Source organism: Dunckerocampus dactyliophorus, chromosome 3 (genome assembly GCF_027744805.1).
Source record: "Dunckerocampus dactyliophorus isolate RoL2022-P2 chromosome 3, RoL_Ddac_1.1, whole genome shotgun sequence".
NCBI lineage: Eukaryota > Metazoa > Chordata > Actinopteri > Syngnathiformes > Syngnathidae > Dunckerocampus > Dunckerocampus dactyliophorus.
The window spans coordinates 17,085,130-17,102,626 of record NC_072821.1 but is presented as its reverse complement, the minus strand read 5'-3'; the positions used below and the strand labels follow the sequence as shown (position 1 = coordinate 17,102,626).

At 41.0% G+C, this 17,497-nt stretch overlaps 1 protein-coding gene across 3 annotated transcripts in view; it reads left to right on the top strand.

The window, feature by feature from the left end:
• The window catches only part of cdkl5 (cyclin-dependent kinase-like 5), a 52,429-nt gene extending 34,971 nt beyond the window's left edge, over positions 1 to 17,458 (top strand). For all 3 annotated transcript variants that reach the window (XM_054771130.1, XM_054771133.1, XM_054771132.1), the window contains 12 exons: positions 1,973 to 2,059; positions 2,439 to 2,519; positions 3,933 to 4,108; positions 5,147 to 5,988; positions 6,675 to 7,015; positions 7,101 to 7,202; positions 7,326 to 7,431; positions 8,282 to 8,417; positions 9,098 to 9,203; positions 10,190 to 10,351; positions 11,783 to 11,995; positions 13,576 to 17,458. In XM_054771130.1, the coding sequence (XP_054627105.1) occupies positions 1,973 to 2,059; positions 2,439 to 2,519; positions 3,933 to 4,108; positions 5,147 to 5,988; positions 6,675 to 7,015; positions 7,101 to 7,202; positions 7,326 to 7,431; positions 8,282 to 8,417; positions 9,098 to 9,203; positions 10,190 to 10,351; positions 11,783 to 11,995; positions 13,576 to 13,980 (2,757 nt within the window). In that variant the 3' untranslated portion in view covers positions 13,981 to 17,458. The remainder of the gene's footprint in view (positions 1 to 1,972; positions 2,060 to 2,438; positions 2,520 to 3,932; positions 4,109 to 5,146; positions 5,989 to 6,674; positions 7,016 to 7,100; positions 7,203 to 7,325; positions 7,432 to 8,281; positions 8,418 to 9,097; positions 9,204 to 10,189; positions 10,352 to 11,782; positions 11,996 to 13,575) is intronic.
• Positions 17,459 to 17,497: the final 39 nt, after the last annotated feature.

The following is a 17,497-nucleotide window of genomic DNA, read 5'->3' as shown; positions in this document are numbered from 1 at the left end:
GGACAAATGCATACAATAACATACAATAACATATGACTTTGGATGCAAGAGCAGCTTGATGGCGCTCCAGCAGGACCCCAAGCACTCGGAAAACCCGGTTTCCTCCACCGCCGACGACGGCCGGCCTTCCAGTCCAACAAACCCAACCACTGTTCAGGCTGTCACGGGTGCGTGGCCCACATCGCAAGCCGCCCCCCAAATGCCGCACCAAACTAAAGAGCTTTAAGGCGTGTTTTGCAGTGTGCAAAACTTATATCGCTCGCACAACGACAGGAAGTCCCACACCACAGACATGTTTGTTTTGGCTTTGTGAAGGGAAAGTGGGCAGGAGACGATCGCTGTAGGCTGGCTGCTGCAATGGAGGTGGAGCTGATCGGCGAAGGGGATCAGCGTTTAAAAGCAAGTATCGGGATCGATACTGATCAGTGGCCAATCGATCGGACCACCCCTAGTTTTTATAGTTTTACAATAATAGTTTTACATGCATAAAACATGACGGAAAGGGATAAATAAACAGTGAATCTGACGTTTACCTTCATTGAACATGTGACCACCACCACATTCCTGTTTTCAGTCCCGTCAAGAATCACATCTTCAATGACGGTCAAAGTAACCGTAAAAGTTCATTTATCCCTTTAATTCATCATTTATATGCATTTGGAATTGCTTTCTGCATTTAAAACAATCATTGTAAAACTATAAAAACGTGTTTTGTGTTAACATTTTTGTCTTTCTGGAACAGATTGATTTGATTGACATTATTTGTTATGGGAAATTTGATTTAGTTAACATCCGTTTTGGTTAGAGTCACGAATTAATGACGCTATCCAAGGTTCCACTGTACTGACTTCTTCAAGCCATTGTTGCAATATTTACCTTCACCGCTAGGTAGCAGTAAATCCAAGTCACAGGGGTCAGTGTTCAAAAAATGAAAAGTACAGTAGATCCCCGCTTATTTGCCTAATTATAATTATTAATTACAAATAAAATAAAAATAAATCATGATAAATAAAAGTGTTATTTTTAGTTACTGGTAAATAAAAAGTGTTTTGATGGCGGGAAAAAGAGTGCTGTTGCTGTAAATCCAGAAGGAAGGAGCAAGTCAACTCACTCAATATTTTCCTGCAGGAAGATGCTTTGACAAAACATGATGTGTGCAACTGCACGTATTCGGTACAATACTGGATACTGTTTGCCTGTAATTGTTCCTAAAGGGACTGCCTGGAATTTTTTAAAATAAAAAAAATATAAGAACACCAATGCCGGCTAGCTCATGTTACAAAGAGTGGTTTAGAAGAACAGAGTGTACCAAAAAAGTCTCTATTTTTCACAATTCCGAATTAAACTACATAAAAATGATGGTGAGTTTTCATTCAGCCCGATTAAAATAACTGGTATTCATGGCTGTCGCTCACGTCTGCTGTTATACACGTACATTTCCGTAGTGCGTACACCCACACACAAGCAGTCTCAAAGAGGCGATCAACAATCTGCAGTAAGGTTGTTATGATAGGCTATATGTTCACTGATAGCTAATGTTAGCAGCTAAACTGTGCCAAATTGCTATCATTAGCTGACAACAAACATAACTAATGTGAGTGTGCATTACGTCGGTGCACTCAAAGCAGGAAGAGGCCGGATATAATGCTAACAGTGCTTTTGAATGTTGGCGCCCTCAGGGCAGCTGAAGGAACCTACCACATACAGTCCCTTTCATGTGTAAAACTGAATTTAAAATGACTTTAATAACTGTGAGAGGTATATTATAAGGTTTTGGTAAATAGCCATTTTTAGGGTTTTTTATGGGTGTATTCATTTGCTGCATTTTTTTCCCCAATCGTGGGAGGTCTTGGAACGTAACCCCAATGAACAGCAGGGGTTTGACACAAGGCTCATCTCTTTTTTGTGCTGCAAGTTCCACACCATCTATCACGATATTAATACCGATGAGTCTCTTTTTCTTTATCTGCAGCTATTCACTATTCAGAAGGTCCTGGGACCGCTTCCTGCAGAGCAGATGAAACTCTTCTACAACAACCCTCGCTTTCATGGAATCAGGGTACAATACATTCATTGTTGATCTTTTGTGTACTTTTGTCTATATCATTCCTGCTCCCCCTCTTCCTCTTCTCTTTTAAAGTGTATTTATCTAAGACTCCTCTCTCTCTCTCTCTCCTTCTCTCTCGCTCTCTCAATCTCTCACGCGCTTTCCCTTCTCCACACTGCTATGACTCATGAGATAGATCTTTAGTGCTCAGGGTAACAAACAGCAGGAGAAAATGTCCCACAAGGCCTTGTACGAATGACTGTGTATGTACAGCAGATTGTACTTGTTTGTGTCACAGCGATATAGACTGAATTTGTGTTTTTTACACTCAGGAGAGATGCAGAATCAAAGTCGTTGTCAAGGTTTAATGTTCAGTATGTGTGTGTCTCAGTTTCCCTCAGTTACGCACCCTCAGACACTGGAGAGAAGGTACCAAGGCATTTTAAGTGGTTTGATGTTGGATCTTATGAAGGTAAAATTATAATTGATATTGTCCTCTAAAATATGCATCAGCATGCCCAATTATAGTCACCAGACACATGCACAATCTAATTAGATCCAATGCAAGTGCGGTATCAAAAATTCTGCCTTTAAAAACATGAATCATTTTGATTGGTGGACACTGTAAAAAGGTTATTAATTCAACAGTATGATTATTATTGGGGTTGTAGTTTGCGGTGGTGTAGCAACAGACTGCATTGTACTGATGTAACAGATGCCAGCCAGTGGGGCTGTGCGAGTGTACGTTGGTAAACCTCACTCCCTCTGCCTCAAGAGCTGCGCTGAACACACGGCGGACAGTCCGGGCTTTTAGTCACGTGGTCAGCGCCCTCGCCTCCCATTACGAAGGTCCTGTTTTCGAGCCCCGGTGCGGGCAGGTGCGAAACAGGGCGGGTTACACTGATTCTGTTTGTAACCTACCTTAGGAGAGTGACAAAAACATGAGGCCTCCATCTCAGTAAGATGCAGCTGAGTTTTACACCGCTAGTAGTATTCTTCACTTGAAAATTGCAATTCCCTCAAGAATTTCATGTGAAAGTTCAAAGATGAAAGAAGAAATATAGTTATTTGAGGACTGTAACACCGGATAATGCTTCACAGCATATCCTAGCAACCCCATTTCTTCATCTGGGTGAGCTGGAGTCTATCCCAGCTGACTTTGGGTGAGAGACTCTACACCCCAGTTAATCACAGGACCAAACCCCAGATACTATACCCTTATGCCCCCTATGGATTGTAAGCAGCGGGACCTGTTTATAACTGAGCAATACTATATTTTTAAAGGCACATTTTTTTCATGTAAATCTCATTGGGATTGTGCAAGCTTACCTAGTTTTGTGTCTTGTGAGTGTGTATTGTACAGTATTGTACTCTTCTTCCTGTTTGCTACACCAATAGATAGGGGTGTCACAAGATCTCGCGAGATTAAAACGTGGTTCAGAAAAAGACGGTCTCATGGGCACTACCACCGGGACGATAATTAATTAACTAATTAGTATGAAAAAGAAGTAGATCATATTCCCGGCCTCAATACATTGCCATGTGCCTGCGTGTCTGTTTGCCTCGCGTTTGTTCCATAGAACAACAGCATGAGTGAGCCCTTTTGTCATACAGTCTCTGCTAGCATCCGCTAGTGGCTAGCATCCGCTAGCGGCTAGCATACACACAATGCAGAACAGTGTAACGTAGTAGAAATTTAATTAGTAAATTGCAATATATTGTCATATATGTTTTATTTTTTTCATTTTACTTTAAAGTAATGTTAAAATTACATCTCGTGTCGTTTTCATAGACCCAATCTTGTGTATCGTCTCATCTCGTGACACCCCTACCAATAGAACATACTGTACTTCCACTTTGAATAATGCATATTCTCTCCCATCAGAACCTGCTGCTTCTCAACCCGACCGAACGCTATCTGACCGAGCAGAGTTTGAATCATCCAGCCTTCCAGCCTCTGAGGCAGGTGGAGAGAGAGAGGTCCTCGGTGGCCTCGCCCAACCCTTCACGCTCCTCTAAGAGGAAAACACACCATCATGGAGAGAACACAGTCCCTACAAGGTGTCAGCAACACATCTTATTTCACACTGCAGAGATGTTATATTGAAATAATATTGTATTGTATTCTTATATCATTTTGTTTGCGCCGGTGGTGTAATGGTACATGTTGCTGCTTTTTCGTGCCGGCTTCACGGGTTCAATTTCCGGCCAAGGCTCCAACACTCAGTGCCGCTCTCAAGCCCTGATAAATGGGAGGGCTGTGTCAGGAAGAGCATCCGTCATAAAAACTGTGATTGACTTGCTGTGGCGACCCCTAAACCCCACGTTGCTGGTATATCCTGATTATTTTTTATTAATTAAATTAATCTAACCCTCTATATGGTAACCGTTTAAACACTTATATTTTAACCCCAGATACACACTGTAGTAAATCACAAGACTTATTTGTATTTTAGCAGTTTCAAGAGCAATTTTTGGTTAACATAAGATTTTTAAATCATAATTAATATTATAGTATACCAGAATAATTTACTTTTTTCCAGTGTGTGCAAGCCTTTTTTGTTTCATCTAATCCTATATGTTCATTGTGCGTGAGTTATAGTGAGAAAAGAAAGTTTGTCAGTATACTTTTAGAAACATCTAATCTTGTCACATAAATACCAATATTTTACAAAAAATATTTTACTGGGTGTGCCTCACCTCTCGCCCAAAGTTAGCTGGAATAGGCTCCAGCATACCTGTGACCCTGGTAAGGACAAGAAGTGTAGAAAATGGATGGACTTTACAAATATTTTGCAAGTTTTCATCTTCTTTCTTTCTTCTTTCTAAACAGCATGATCGCCCCTCCTATTTATTATGGTATTGTAAAGAGCAGCCTTAAAAAGATAGCTGTTCAGTTGTCAGGCAGTGTTTTTCCTCAAGAGCTGGTAGACATAAAAATGTAGCTGGAATATGTCCAATAACAATGATGAATGAATGAATGATGACGTCAAAATAACGCTGCGTTGCGCTTTCAGCTTGTTGTGCTGCCCCCAAGTGGCCAAATAGACAAATACACAGTAAACCAACTGATCTTTGTGTGTGTGTGTGTCCCATCAGGAGTCACAGTAAGACCTCAAGCCAACGTCGCTCCAACAGCAAAGAATGTTCAAGTCTCCCACGCCATGGAGACCTCCATCACCTTGGCAACGAGAGTTTTCTAAATGGTAACAAACCCCAGTCGAGTTTGAGTCCAACGCTTCATCCTAAAAGTCAGTACCTGTCCCAGACCCTCAATCGCTCTGCCTCATCCAGCAAAGATCTGGCCAATAACAACCTGCCGCACCTCCTCAGTCCAAAAGAAGCCAAAAATAAAACAGAGTTTGATTTCAATTTGGTACCCTCGCCTAAGGTGTCAGAACAGGGACACGGAGCTAAATATGGCCTCAGCAAGCCGCCCGGCACTTCTCGCTCTCAACAACAACAACAGCAGCAGCAAGGTGGACGCCACACTTTCCTGGAGAACAAGACCAATACCTTACAGTCAGGAGGAGAGAAACAACATGGCAGACACTCCCACAGCATGGCCGACTCTGCCCATGGATCCATGTCATCCTCCTCCAAGAGTTCGGCCTCTTATCTGAGCCTGTCCAAGAGCCATAGCGCTCTGAGTGATGCCAAATCTGTAGGGAACCTTAGCGATGGCCGACTTCACCATGACGACCCAAACTCCAACACGACAGCAGCGGTTGGACCCAGCGCCCGTTTTTTCCCTGCAAGCTGTCTCGACCTCAACACCTCTTCAGGGGTACCGGGGGTACCTCCTGGCAGCCCCTCAGCACGCCACAGCGATCGCTCCGGGCATAGCCCCGCCTCCCGTAGCAGTGGAAACGTCCGCATGGAGAGCAGCACGCTTGACTCGTCCTCCAGACACAAATCCAGACATAAATCTTTGGCTCCGGGTAGGTTGAACACATACGTATGACATTATGTTAAAAAATATTTGTTCAGAATGTTAGCTTCTGGAGCTAGCATTCAAGAGAATTGCTTGAATTTGCACAGCTGCTTGGTGCTGGGCAAAATGTCTGGGGTCTTGCCAAATACAGGCATAAAAGGGATACTGTGTTTTACTTTACAATACTCCTTGAAGATGATAATTTGTACATTTTCATTTTGCAATTGACTAATTAGTCTGTATTTAATATTGCAAATTGCAAGGTGGATTGTTGTTTTGCTTTTAAAAACATCACCTACTTATTTTCACACACTTGATTTTTTTGAACATTTTTAATACTTTCATCGTCCATAATATTAGCAGACCAGCCTAGACAGCTCTTTTGTTGTATTTGTGCAAATGTTGGTTACTAACACATTTGTGCCGTTCTTGTCCAAACATTGCATCATACTATGATCAGACTGCTTTTGTTATTATTACAATATTATTCCAAAGGCATGCAAAATATGTGTGTTTACTACTGTATTTGCATTTACCAAAGTAGTAAATTTGAGTTTGAAGCTCTGGGGGAGCCAAGAAACAAATCTTCTTTACTGCTCCTTTTACTGAGCAACAGAACATAATAGTTTGACATAGTGAAGATATGATGGTTGATATTGAAAATGTGCAATAAATCTCCACTCTCATCAACAGAGGAGGCTAAGGCTCCAGAGCTCTTAGACCCAGGGGGTGCGGGGATGCCCTCCACTCACACCCTTCCCTCCCCACATGAATCCTACCATTACGGCCTGGGTTATACGTCCCCCTTCTCCTCTCAGCAACGGCCTCAACGCCACTCCATGTATGTAAGGAGAGAGCGCCACCGGCCTCATGGTGTAGAATCCGGGATGGCAGGCTTGCCCCCACCCGGGCAGGCGATTCCGACACGGGCCAGTAGTCTGCAGCTCCTTTCACCACAGCTCCAGCACCGGACCGCCCTCACCGGGCACTCTGTGAGCTCCTCGAGGGAGGACTGCACTGACGGCATGAGCAGGGTTAGTGCAGGCACCGTCTGTGTTGCTGGGGTCGCTATCATTGCTTTATGGTGCTTTGACCGCCATGTGTCCATTTTCTCAACAGAACGAACAATCCCCTAAAGACATGAGCCACCCTTGTGCCCCCATCAAAGACTCTACAAGGGACAACACTGCTGCTTTTCACACACAGCGCCCTAAAAATGAGGTTTGACTTCTCCTTTTCTTGAAAAGAGAGTATACGCAGCTGGTTTGCTTGACTTTCTGTTTGGATTAGTGGACTCTTTATTGTCTTGTCTTATGTCTATTTTTGTGAATGTGTGTTTGTTAGGTGGGCATGTATCATGACCCTCATGGGGAGGAAGGAGTGTCCTCCAAGGAGAACCGGATGATATTCACTGAGTCTATGCCAAGGAGAGTTGGTAGCTTTTACAGAGGTAATAATATTAATAATACAAACTAAATACTAAATAATCCATGTATTATTATTATAATTAATTAAGCAAAAACTCCAACATAAATACGTGCACAAAGTCACTGTAGTCCCCTGAAACTGACTTTTTTAAAAACCCAAATGCTAGTTTAGGAAAAGTTAGGTAGATTTTCAAAAGGAAATTCATTTTTTTTATAGTTTAGTGCTGAGCTAAACATAACATACTGTTTTCTTCCTTTACAAAATGTCTGAAAAAGGCATTTTGTCTAATGTTTGGGGCCTAGAGATTTATACAAGCAAACTGGCAGGTGGCGCCAAATGACTCTCCCCGTGAGTCAGAGCTTTTCTTCTTGTCACTCACACACACCTGGAGAGATGCTGCCATGACAGACAGACAGTGGCTGGAAAAAAGTGCCTCAAAGATTGGGCAAGTTAGAAAACAACAGAGGAGGATGGTAATTTTAATTTTAAATTTAATTAATTTTAATGATGATCAATGAAGCAGCTAAGAAATATAATTTTATCTTATCATTTTTTAAATTACAATCTACCAGCTGTTATTTCACTGATATTGAAAACATAATTAATTTTGTCTTCTGCTTTGCCTTTGATTTTGTCTGAAAACAAAACAACGGTCTTATGTTTGGATCAGTGTGGACTTTTTTGTGTGGAAACATTTTTTTATTAAAAAATAAAAAATATTTTTGCTGTTGTACTCATTTAAAAAAATATGTTTGTTGCTTTTAAGTTAAGTTTAATGAAGCATACAATATTAACTGCTTTTTGTCCTTTTGGGATTTACCTACCTTAATCGTTTGGATCATTATTCCTTTTCTGTCCTTGTTTTGCTTTAGTACCTTCCCCCAGACCAGATAATTCCTCGTCTTTCCATGAGGGTGTTGGGCAGGGTCGAGGACCAGTGGTACCCGTTGTCCCTAGCAACCCTGTTTCCATGGCCAACCACTCCAAACGCCAGACCGCCTTTGATTGGTGAGAAGTTTTTTTGAGCATTCTGAAAGAACTCTTAGGTCTTTCAAGTCAGAGAAATTTTACATTTAACAGCACCCTGACCACAACATTCGGTACACCTGCACAATTGAATGAGATCTAGTACAGGAGCTGAAATATTCTGCCTTTAGAAGGCACTGAGAAGTTGTTACATGTTGTTGTAACATTTTGGTTACACATTTAGCGCTGAGAGATTCAAAAATATAAGACGCATGTCTCGATAATGCATTTCGCTGCCAACTACAGCCACAAAAATAAACATATTGTGAAATTAATACTTGCCTGGTACACTTGTATTTGTAACAATATTTTTTTCCCTCTGGAACAGTTTGGAATAGGCAAGAGGAGAAAATTGTGTAATTATCCAAATTACTGGAATCAAATGCCATCATAGAATAAAAATGGAATAAGAAAAATAGCATTATTGTCGGAGTAAACACATGCAACACATTCAATTATTTAATTATTAAAATTTAAAAAACAGGATTAGCTAAATATGTGAAATTGCCAGGATTAGCTAAATATGTGAAATTGCCATGAGAGATGTAGTGATCTGAGGCTGGGTTGTTTTTTTTTACCTTTTTGATGCTCTTAGCTGGCTGATAGTTACCATGGAATTTTGCTATTACAAACATGGGTGATGAGAAACGTTTCCTTTGCAGGACTGCTGCAGAAGCAATGGTGATGAATCCTCCAGAGCCAGTCAAAGAGAAGGAAAAACAAGGCTTCTTCCGAGCCATCAAAAAGAAAAAGAAGAAGACACAAATAGTAAGAAAGTTTATTGGGCCTTGACCCTTTCATTTGCTGGCAACATACTACATTGTTACCATGACACCTGACGAAACAAATGGTAACAAAAATAAATCCAGGTTAATTACATATGTGACAGAAAAATGGGGCAAACTCTTCAATGTTGTCATGTGTTGTGATGTAATGCAATGTTTCAATCCGGGATGAAAAACAGAATCAAATTCATGGGCTATATCGCGTGCAAATTGTACTATTTTGGAGCAACAAAGGCATCAGTCTGCCTGTGCAAACACTTAAAGTGCACAACTGTAGGCCGCAGAGCGCTCCAAAACAAATGGCAAATCAATCTGCAACACACTTGCAACTTGCAACAAACATACATACAAAGCTGACAATGTTGTTTAAAAGCAAACATGCCACATTTTGCTGTGATTTAAGCACAGGCCATCTTGCTTCAATTTAATCTGCTTTTTTTGTTCCTAACTCAACATACAGTATATTCAGTTTTATTACACACCATGTGGTGTATTTGTTTGAGTAAGCTTCTACTCCCAAATCACTGAAACTTTGTAAAAACATGCACCGCTACTATGTTACTTGTGCTATTATTTTTCTGATAAATAGACCCCATGTTGGCTTTGTTATTAAACTCCTAAGTGGCCTCTTAAGTTTGATTGAAATGAAATTTCTGAAACAGCTCAATGTGCTCTCCAAAACACCCATTGTAATTTTAGGGCGTTTAGCCGAACCACTACAAAGTTTAGTACAAACCTTTAGGGGACAGGCAAGCTCGTGTGTAAAATTTGAGCATGGCCGCCATCAAGTGAAACAGTATACAGTTTTGAGGATATTTGTATTACAATTATCTTTCACCACTACTACTACAACGACCATCACTACTATTAGAGTTAAAATGCACACAAACTTAACTGCTGATGATTATCTTGTGCAGGATATCGAGGTTGAGGCTGTGTGGTTGAAGTTGTGTCTGTTCTGTTCTACAGACAGACATGGCGGATGGGAGGAACCCGAGCATAAAGAAAAGTCTTTTCCCCCTCTTTAGCTCCAAGAACAGCCTCAAGCACAACTCAGCTGTCAAAGTCCTACCTGTGGTGCCCTCGCCAATGGTGCAACAGCAGCCTCCCCCACCCTACCCTTCAGCAACAGTAATCCAAACTCTACTCTTTGATTGCATGCACAAACAACTTTTCCTAATGTTGATCTAATGCTGCATTTTAGGGGTCTGTGAACAATGAATTGGCCATCATCAACGTCCTTTAATGTAAACTCTTGAACATTTTAATGTTCAATGTATCAAATAAATTTCACCCCAAAAATGCAACTTATAGTCCAGTGTGACTTATGTATGTTTTTTTCCTCTTCATTGTGCATTTTTGGGGTGAAATTTATTTGATAAAATCAGAGATCAAGAACAGACATTTCATCTTTGAAGGCAAGTTATAGTAACAACAATAAAATGGAGAACAGGATAAATAGGCGCCTGTTAACGTAACGTGAATAGGTGGTATGTTAACGTAATATATAGTTATTCAGACAACTATAGCCTAAACAACCCGCAAAGTCATCTATATTCATCGCCTTGGCACCTACCTAAAAATAAAAACAATGACATACCTGTGAAAGCTGGCCTACCAGCTGGAAGTCCGATCAGGTCTTGCCAGGGGGTGTCTTAGTCCTTTAGTGAGCAAAACTGCAGCAGTATACAAGTAGCATCCTCCAAAGCCCACAATGGCACCTTTGTTCATCAATGTAAAGTGAAAGTAGGCGTATGTTTACTCTTATACACACAAAAAGTCATTTCATCATGCTGGAAAGCAGCAGTGTTAAATTATACTTACATAGTGGCACATAATTGTTACGTCATCTGTCAGCAACAAGCCAAAAGCTCCGTCTTCGCCATCCACACGAGTACGCTGAAGCCGGAGTTTTAAAAAATCGTCACCCTGGCCGCAGTTTTCCAAAAGCTCAGTTTTTAAGGACAAAAACCTCCGTATGCGTGTGGATGAGAGGCCAAAATGCATTGAAAAATATGCAGTTTTAAAATATCTGTGTTGTTGTGGACAGGGCCTCAGTTGTCTTAATAAGTTCATGTTTACATTGTAAATTTTCAGTGGAACAGGAGCGAGAGGAGTAGCAAATATGGCACACAAGGCTGGAGCGCTCTCTTGCGGCTGTCAGTGTGAAAAAAAAAACATACATAAGTCGCTCTGGAGTACAAGTCGCAGGACCAGCCAAACCATGAAAAAAGTGCGACTTATAGTCCGGAAAATACGGTAATTATACAAGTATAAATCAAGCAGGTGGGAAATAACTTGAGAGTAAGATGCTTACAGACACTGATTTATGTTATTTAAGTGTGCTGGATTAGGGGTACATGACTCCAGGTTAAATGTGTGAAGGGGTACAGGACTCTGAAAAGTTTGGGAACCACTGGTCTTGACAATGCAGCAGTTAAACACATACTGTACAGGTATATATAGTATGTTTTGTTGGCAGCACCTCATCAACATTTCAGATTATATTTGAGAACTTAGGCCAAATGGAATGTAACTAACAATAAATTGTGTTCCTCTAAGGCACCTCCACAAGAACATTTGTCCCTACAGAGGAGCTCCAAGTCGTCATCTCAGCATGGTAACCGTCGGAAAAACCGAGAGCGATCCCGAGATAGAGAACGGGAGCAGAGCCGGGACCGGGAAAGAGACAGAGAGAGAGACCGAGAGAGGGAGAGAGGTAGAGAGCGAGTGAATGACTGGCCAACTGACAAAGCAGTGGACTCACACTCGCAGGTACATAGTTTACTTTTTTAGAGTGCATGTTGTCCCCTCTGTTTTCCTCCCAAAGTACCTTTACTTTTATGAAAATGGCAGACAAGGATAGTGTTTTTTTTACTGCTTTGTGTCTTAAGTGATCTTTTCCGCTCATTGTCTGGTAATGATGGCCTCAAGGCTCATAGTGACCAAAAAGGTGCAAAAATCTACAGGTCTGTCTGAGAATTGAGGGATTTTACTGAGGCAACGCATCACATGCTACATGTGTGGATAGGAGTACTCTGATGACCTTGACAGACGTACCGGAGTATAAGTCGCATCAGTCAAAAATTACGTCGGGAAGAGGAAAAAAACATTGCGCGATACCAGAAGTCCAAAATTTATTTTAAAATTAATTTCACAAAATTCAAGATCAAGAAGAGATATTTCATCTGGAAATACAAGTTATTCAACTACAGTAATTCCTTGTTTATCAAGGTTAATTGGTGGACCGTGAAGAGTGAATTTCCGCACAGTAGGATTCCTTATTTATGAATCAAATATTTTCATAGTTAGAGCATGATGTGTTGCAATTGGGGCGTGTTGGCAATAAGGCGGGCTGGACCCAAATGCAGGGAAGCACAGAGAGGAAACAGCAATATGCAGCACAAAAAATGTTTAATACCAAAAAAAACACAGAGGAAACCAAGGATACAAAAATACAAAATCAAAACACACCAAACACTAATGGCATGTGGAGGATAGGAGCGAGCATGGGGCAGACTCACCATACAAGACATACAACGGCCAGACTTAACAGGAAACTGGGAAGTAACTACACAAAATAATTAGAAATCATGCCACAACTGGACTAGACATGCGAGCTGATTGGAAGAGACACAAGGGTCAGAGCGAGACACATGTGCAAACCGTGACACATTGAGCGCAAGGAAGACAAACACATCAAAAACCAGAACATAAATAACAGACCGTGACAGGATGTCCTCTATTGTCATTGTTGAATTCATTATAGAGTTACTAGGGATGTCACAAGGTCTCACGAGATTAAAACATGACACGATTTCTCATTCACAAAGGCCTGGGATGATAAACATAAATTAATCGCCCAATAAATGAAAATGAACTTCACCATTTTGCCGGCCTCAATATATTGCCATGTGCATGCATGTCTGTTTTTCTCGCCTCCAACTCCCAGTCAGGCAGTAACCTTGAGGGTTCACTCTGTGCATAGGCTCCAGCACCTTGGCACATTTGTTCCATAGAAAAACGGCATGAATGGAGTGAGCCCTTTTGTCAGTCATACTGTGAGTGTAACGTAGTAGAACTTAAATTAGTAGATTGCGATATATTGTCATGTATTTTTAATATTTTTTTCATTGTACTTGAATTGTAATGTTAAAATCTCATCACGTCTCATTCTCCTGTACCGTCTTGTCTCGTGAAGTGAGTGCCTCGTGGCACCTCTAAGGGTTACACTATGTCTTCTTGTTGTGATGTCGCACTAATGCAGCCAAGCGGGACCATGACAAGTTGATGTGACGTGTCCTACTTGGGTGTAACGCTAACTCAAGTCTTGCCCCTGCCTCTCTCTCTCCCAGAGCCAACCACTTAAGTCACTTCGTAGGCTCCTTCACCTCTCCCCTTCTTCCTCAAACCAAGGGCAACCCCCTGCTCCTCCTCCAGACCTGCGCTTCCAACCTCCTCTCCCCAACCCCCCTCAGCCCTCCTCCAAAGCAGCCTACTCTGAGGGTCGAGGGCACGCAGAGAGCCGCGGTCACCCCGGGGTGAGTAGCTCCTCCCAGGCCAAGAGCCGCAAGGCCAGCTACCCCCTGCCGGGACAGCTGGAGTCCGCTTGGCACGTGTCAGCGTTGCAGCGGGCCGACGGCGCTCAGTTCACAGCCGAACAGCTGGGCATCAAACCGGGGCAAAACGGACCCACCTTTACCCGTGCCTCCCGCACCAGAATGCCAAACCTCAATGACCTGAAGGAGACTGCCCTCTAAAACACTCACCTCAAACTTGACCACCTCCATCGTGGAAGCATTTGCCTGATAAAGAAGGCCATCTCACTTTAGTTGCAGTTTACATGAAAGCCTCTTGCACAGGATGGAATCCACTCATCCAATGTGATGACCACTTGATGCTTGCATCACTGACTGACGGGGATGAGCTTCTGTCTAGAAGAGGAAATGCTGCTGCCTCTGCTGCCATCTTCTGGTCACAGAACACAACTCTCTGCAGCACATCAGACCGCCTCCTCTCACTGGGTGGCCATGAAAGCAAAATCATGTTTTTTTCACAAATTTGATAAGAGAGAGAGAGAGAGAGAAACAGATTTATATCAACATAATTTATTGTTATTTATTTAAAATTCAAGGATATAAGCTATAAATGACACAGTATGTAGTCTATATGGGAATATTATAAGGATATACAGTATAGAATTAAATGTGTAATTACAAGAGCTTTAGTTTGACACAGAGACATGAATAGATATGTACGTGCTGTTGACAATACAATGTGTCACAAAGATTATTTCAATGGTGAGTGTCCTTTTGGTTCAATTTGATATGCTATTAACAGATTTTTATTTATGATTTATTTTTCACTTTTGTGTTTCTTTCCTAGATATGTAAAGAAATATAGACATATAACGATTACCCAATAGGAATCAAATGTGGTATCAGACCTCTCATTGAAGAATATCATTCAAGAAAGCATTTTGAGCTGCTTGTCAACATGTCTCTCTCTGGGGACAAAAGACAACAGCTCGCCTATTCCTCGCTGCTACATTCATTTCTGTCCACAAGTAGAAGGCATGAAGGAATTGTTGTTGTGAAAACTCGACATCTAGAAATGAACCACAGGCATCGTTTACAAGGCAAGGCATATCTCATCTGCCATGTTTAATATCTTTTCAAAATAATCTGATCATGTTTTGTGAAACAACCCCCTGAAAAGACCAAAAAACATGAATGACTGCGACCTCAATTAATACCTCGTACTTAACACTTTCATGCATGTTGGTGACATTTCATGTTTCATTATTATGTGTCATTTCTGTCCTCTAAAAATGATGGAACAATACCATACTTTTTAAAAGCTTGTTTTTTATTTCGGACTGATCGGTTGCCCCCGTTACATTCCAGTATAGGAATTATTTTGACACCCAAGTCATAATCAGAGATCATTTATAATGATCAATTACTCTACTCACAAAAAGTTAAGGACTTTCGGGAATTTCAGCATGAGCCTAAATGACCTAAAATGCACTGTAACCTTTACTGGTGAGCTTAACTTGACTTTCTGTTTATACACTGCCGGTCAAAACCTTTAAAACATCCCAATTTCTCCAGTTATTTATTGAAATTCAAGTCGTTCAAGTCCAATGAATAGCTTGAAATGGTACAAGGTTAAGTGGTGAAGTGTCAGAGGTTAAAAAAAGGCGAGGTCACCCAGACCTGATAAATAATGTGTACAATGTTCCCTAGTTTACCACAGGGGATAGGTTCCCAAAATAGCCCGCAGTAAGTGAAATCCGCGAAGTAGCCAGCTTTATTTGTTTACAACTGTTATGTATGTTTTAAGGCTGTAAAACCCCTCACAATACACATACACTTTTCAACATTTTCATTTAACATTTTCTCACATTTCTCTCTTTTTTTTAAACACAGTTAAAATTTTGTTTCAATTTTAATGATCAGTCTACTAGGTTGGACACAAGAAATATGAAGTGTATTCACTCCTCTGACCGTGCCTCATCCTGGCACCATTTGGCTGTAACTTGTTGTATCCTTGTTAAAACATACTGTATTGCTCCTGCCGTCGTCCTCCTTCTCGTCCCGAAGATTCATTTAGCCGGTTAGCTTCTTCTTCTTCTATGTTTATTTGCGCCTAGCAAGCAGCTCACACAGTTAGCTAGTTTGCTAGCGACTATTGACCACCACAGGAAACGTCATGAAGGAGATTGATTGACAATGGTCTACAGCCAATCAGGACACAGAACACAATTGGCAGGTTCTACCTTAGCCAATAAAGACTGTTTTGGCTCAATATTTAGCCGGCTATTGTCTACCGTGGGTTCCTAACATGCTCCTACAGGCACGTAAACACATACTGAGACAAGTGGAGCCGCACACATCTTGAACATGAGTATACAACACCCTCAACAACAGTACCTCACCAAGGTTTCACACGGGATGTTTTCAGAGGCAAGCAGCCACTGAGCTTTTCGTGTTAGAGTGATCGTCAGTAGCTCCTGACTGGAAGTGTCACTGAGAGGCACACAAACTTGTCACCTATTGTTAATTTTTGTTGTTCAGCTCCTTTGTTCGAGAACAGCGAGTTGTGCAAAAAATACTGAAACATTGACTAGCTGAACATGTGCATTAGAGAAGGTCAAATGAAGTTCACGTCAAGGTTAGTGCATTTAGGTTCATCCTGAAATTTCACCCGAAAGCCCTATTTGTGAGCCATATTCATAAAAGTACAACAGATACTGCAGATAGATAGATAGATAGATAGATAAATAGATAGATAGATAGATAGATAGATAGATAGATAGATAGATAGATAGATAGATAGATAGATAGATAGATAGATAGACATAATTTGTATCTTTGTATTACAGCTTGGCGTAATCAATTAATTTCTTGCTAAGAATCCTGATATTGGTGTGAAATTAATTAGTTAATTGAATCTAGAAGCAACGTGAAGTGCACAACTTGACTGCAACCAGCAGAGGCGCTGTTGATTCCATCCTAACTAGTTTGCTGTGTAAAGGATGGTTGAAAGCTCATATTTCAGCATCAAGACATCATTCTGTGCAATGCAACAGTGGCAGATTCCAAAAAAAAAAATCTTTTTGTCAGTCCATCAAGGAAATGAAGTCAAATGCCCATCCTTGCTTTGAAAATCACATTTTTTTCCCCATAAAAGGGAAACACAAGCAGGTTATAAAAGAAACGAACCAACTCCAACATCTGGCCACTTGGCTGATTGAAAGCAATATGATTGAGAAAGTGATGTAGACTGTTAACCAGTCAAATCAGTGTAATTGGAGCTAAACATAGTCAAGAGGTAGGCTATGATTAAGAGTCCACATTTAATATCAATTTGTTGTTGAGCTGCCTCTCAAACTGCCTCATGTTGTATTTTTATGCAAAGTGCTGATTGTATTTAGTTTGTTTACATGTTGTCAAACAACACAGACATTGTTTGCCTTGCCTCAAGCCTTACATTTGCTTATTGAGATAAAAAAAAAGGAGACTCAACCCCCCCACCCACACTCCACATGCATTCTTACATGTTGTTTTTTCCTGCTCAGAACTATGAATGTGTTTCCTAAAAACTGCAGTTCTTGTTTTCATTTTCAGTATTTGATGCCCACTTGTTCCAAGGTGTACATAGAAATAACAGTGTATCGGTACTGACCATTCTACACTAAAATGATAGGGTCTCATAATAAAACTGTACATTTTTTTCACTGTTCATGTTTGTTGTGTCCCGCCGGCAGAAAGA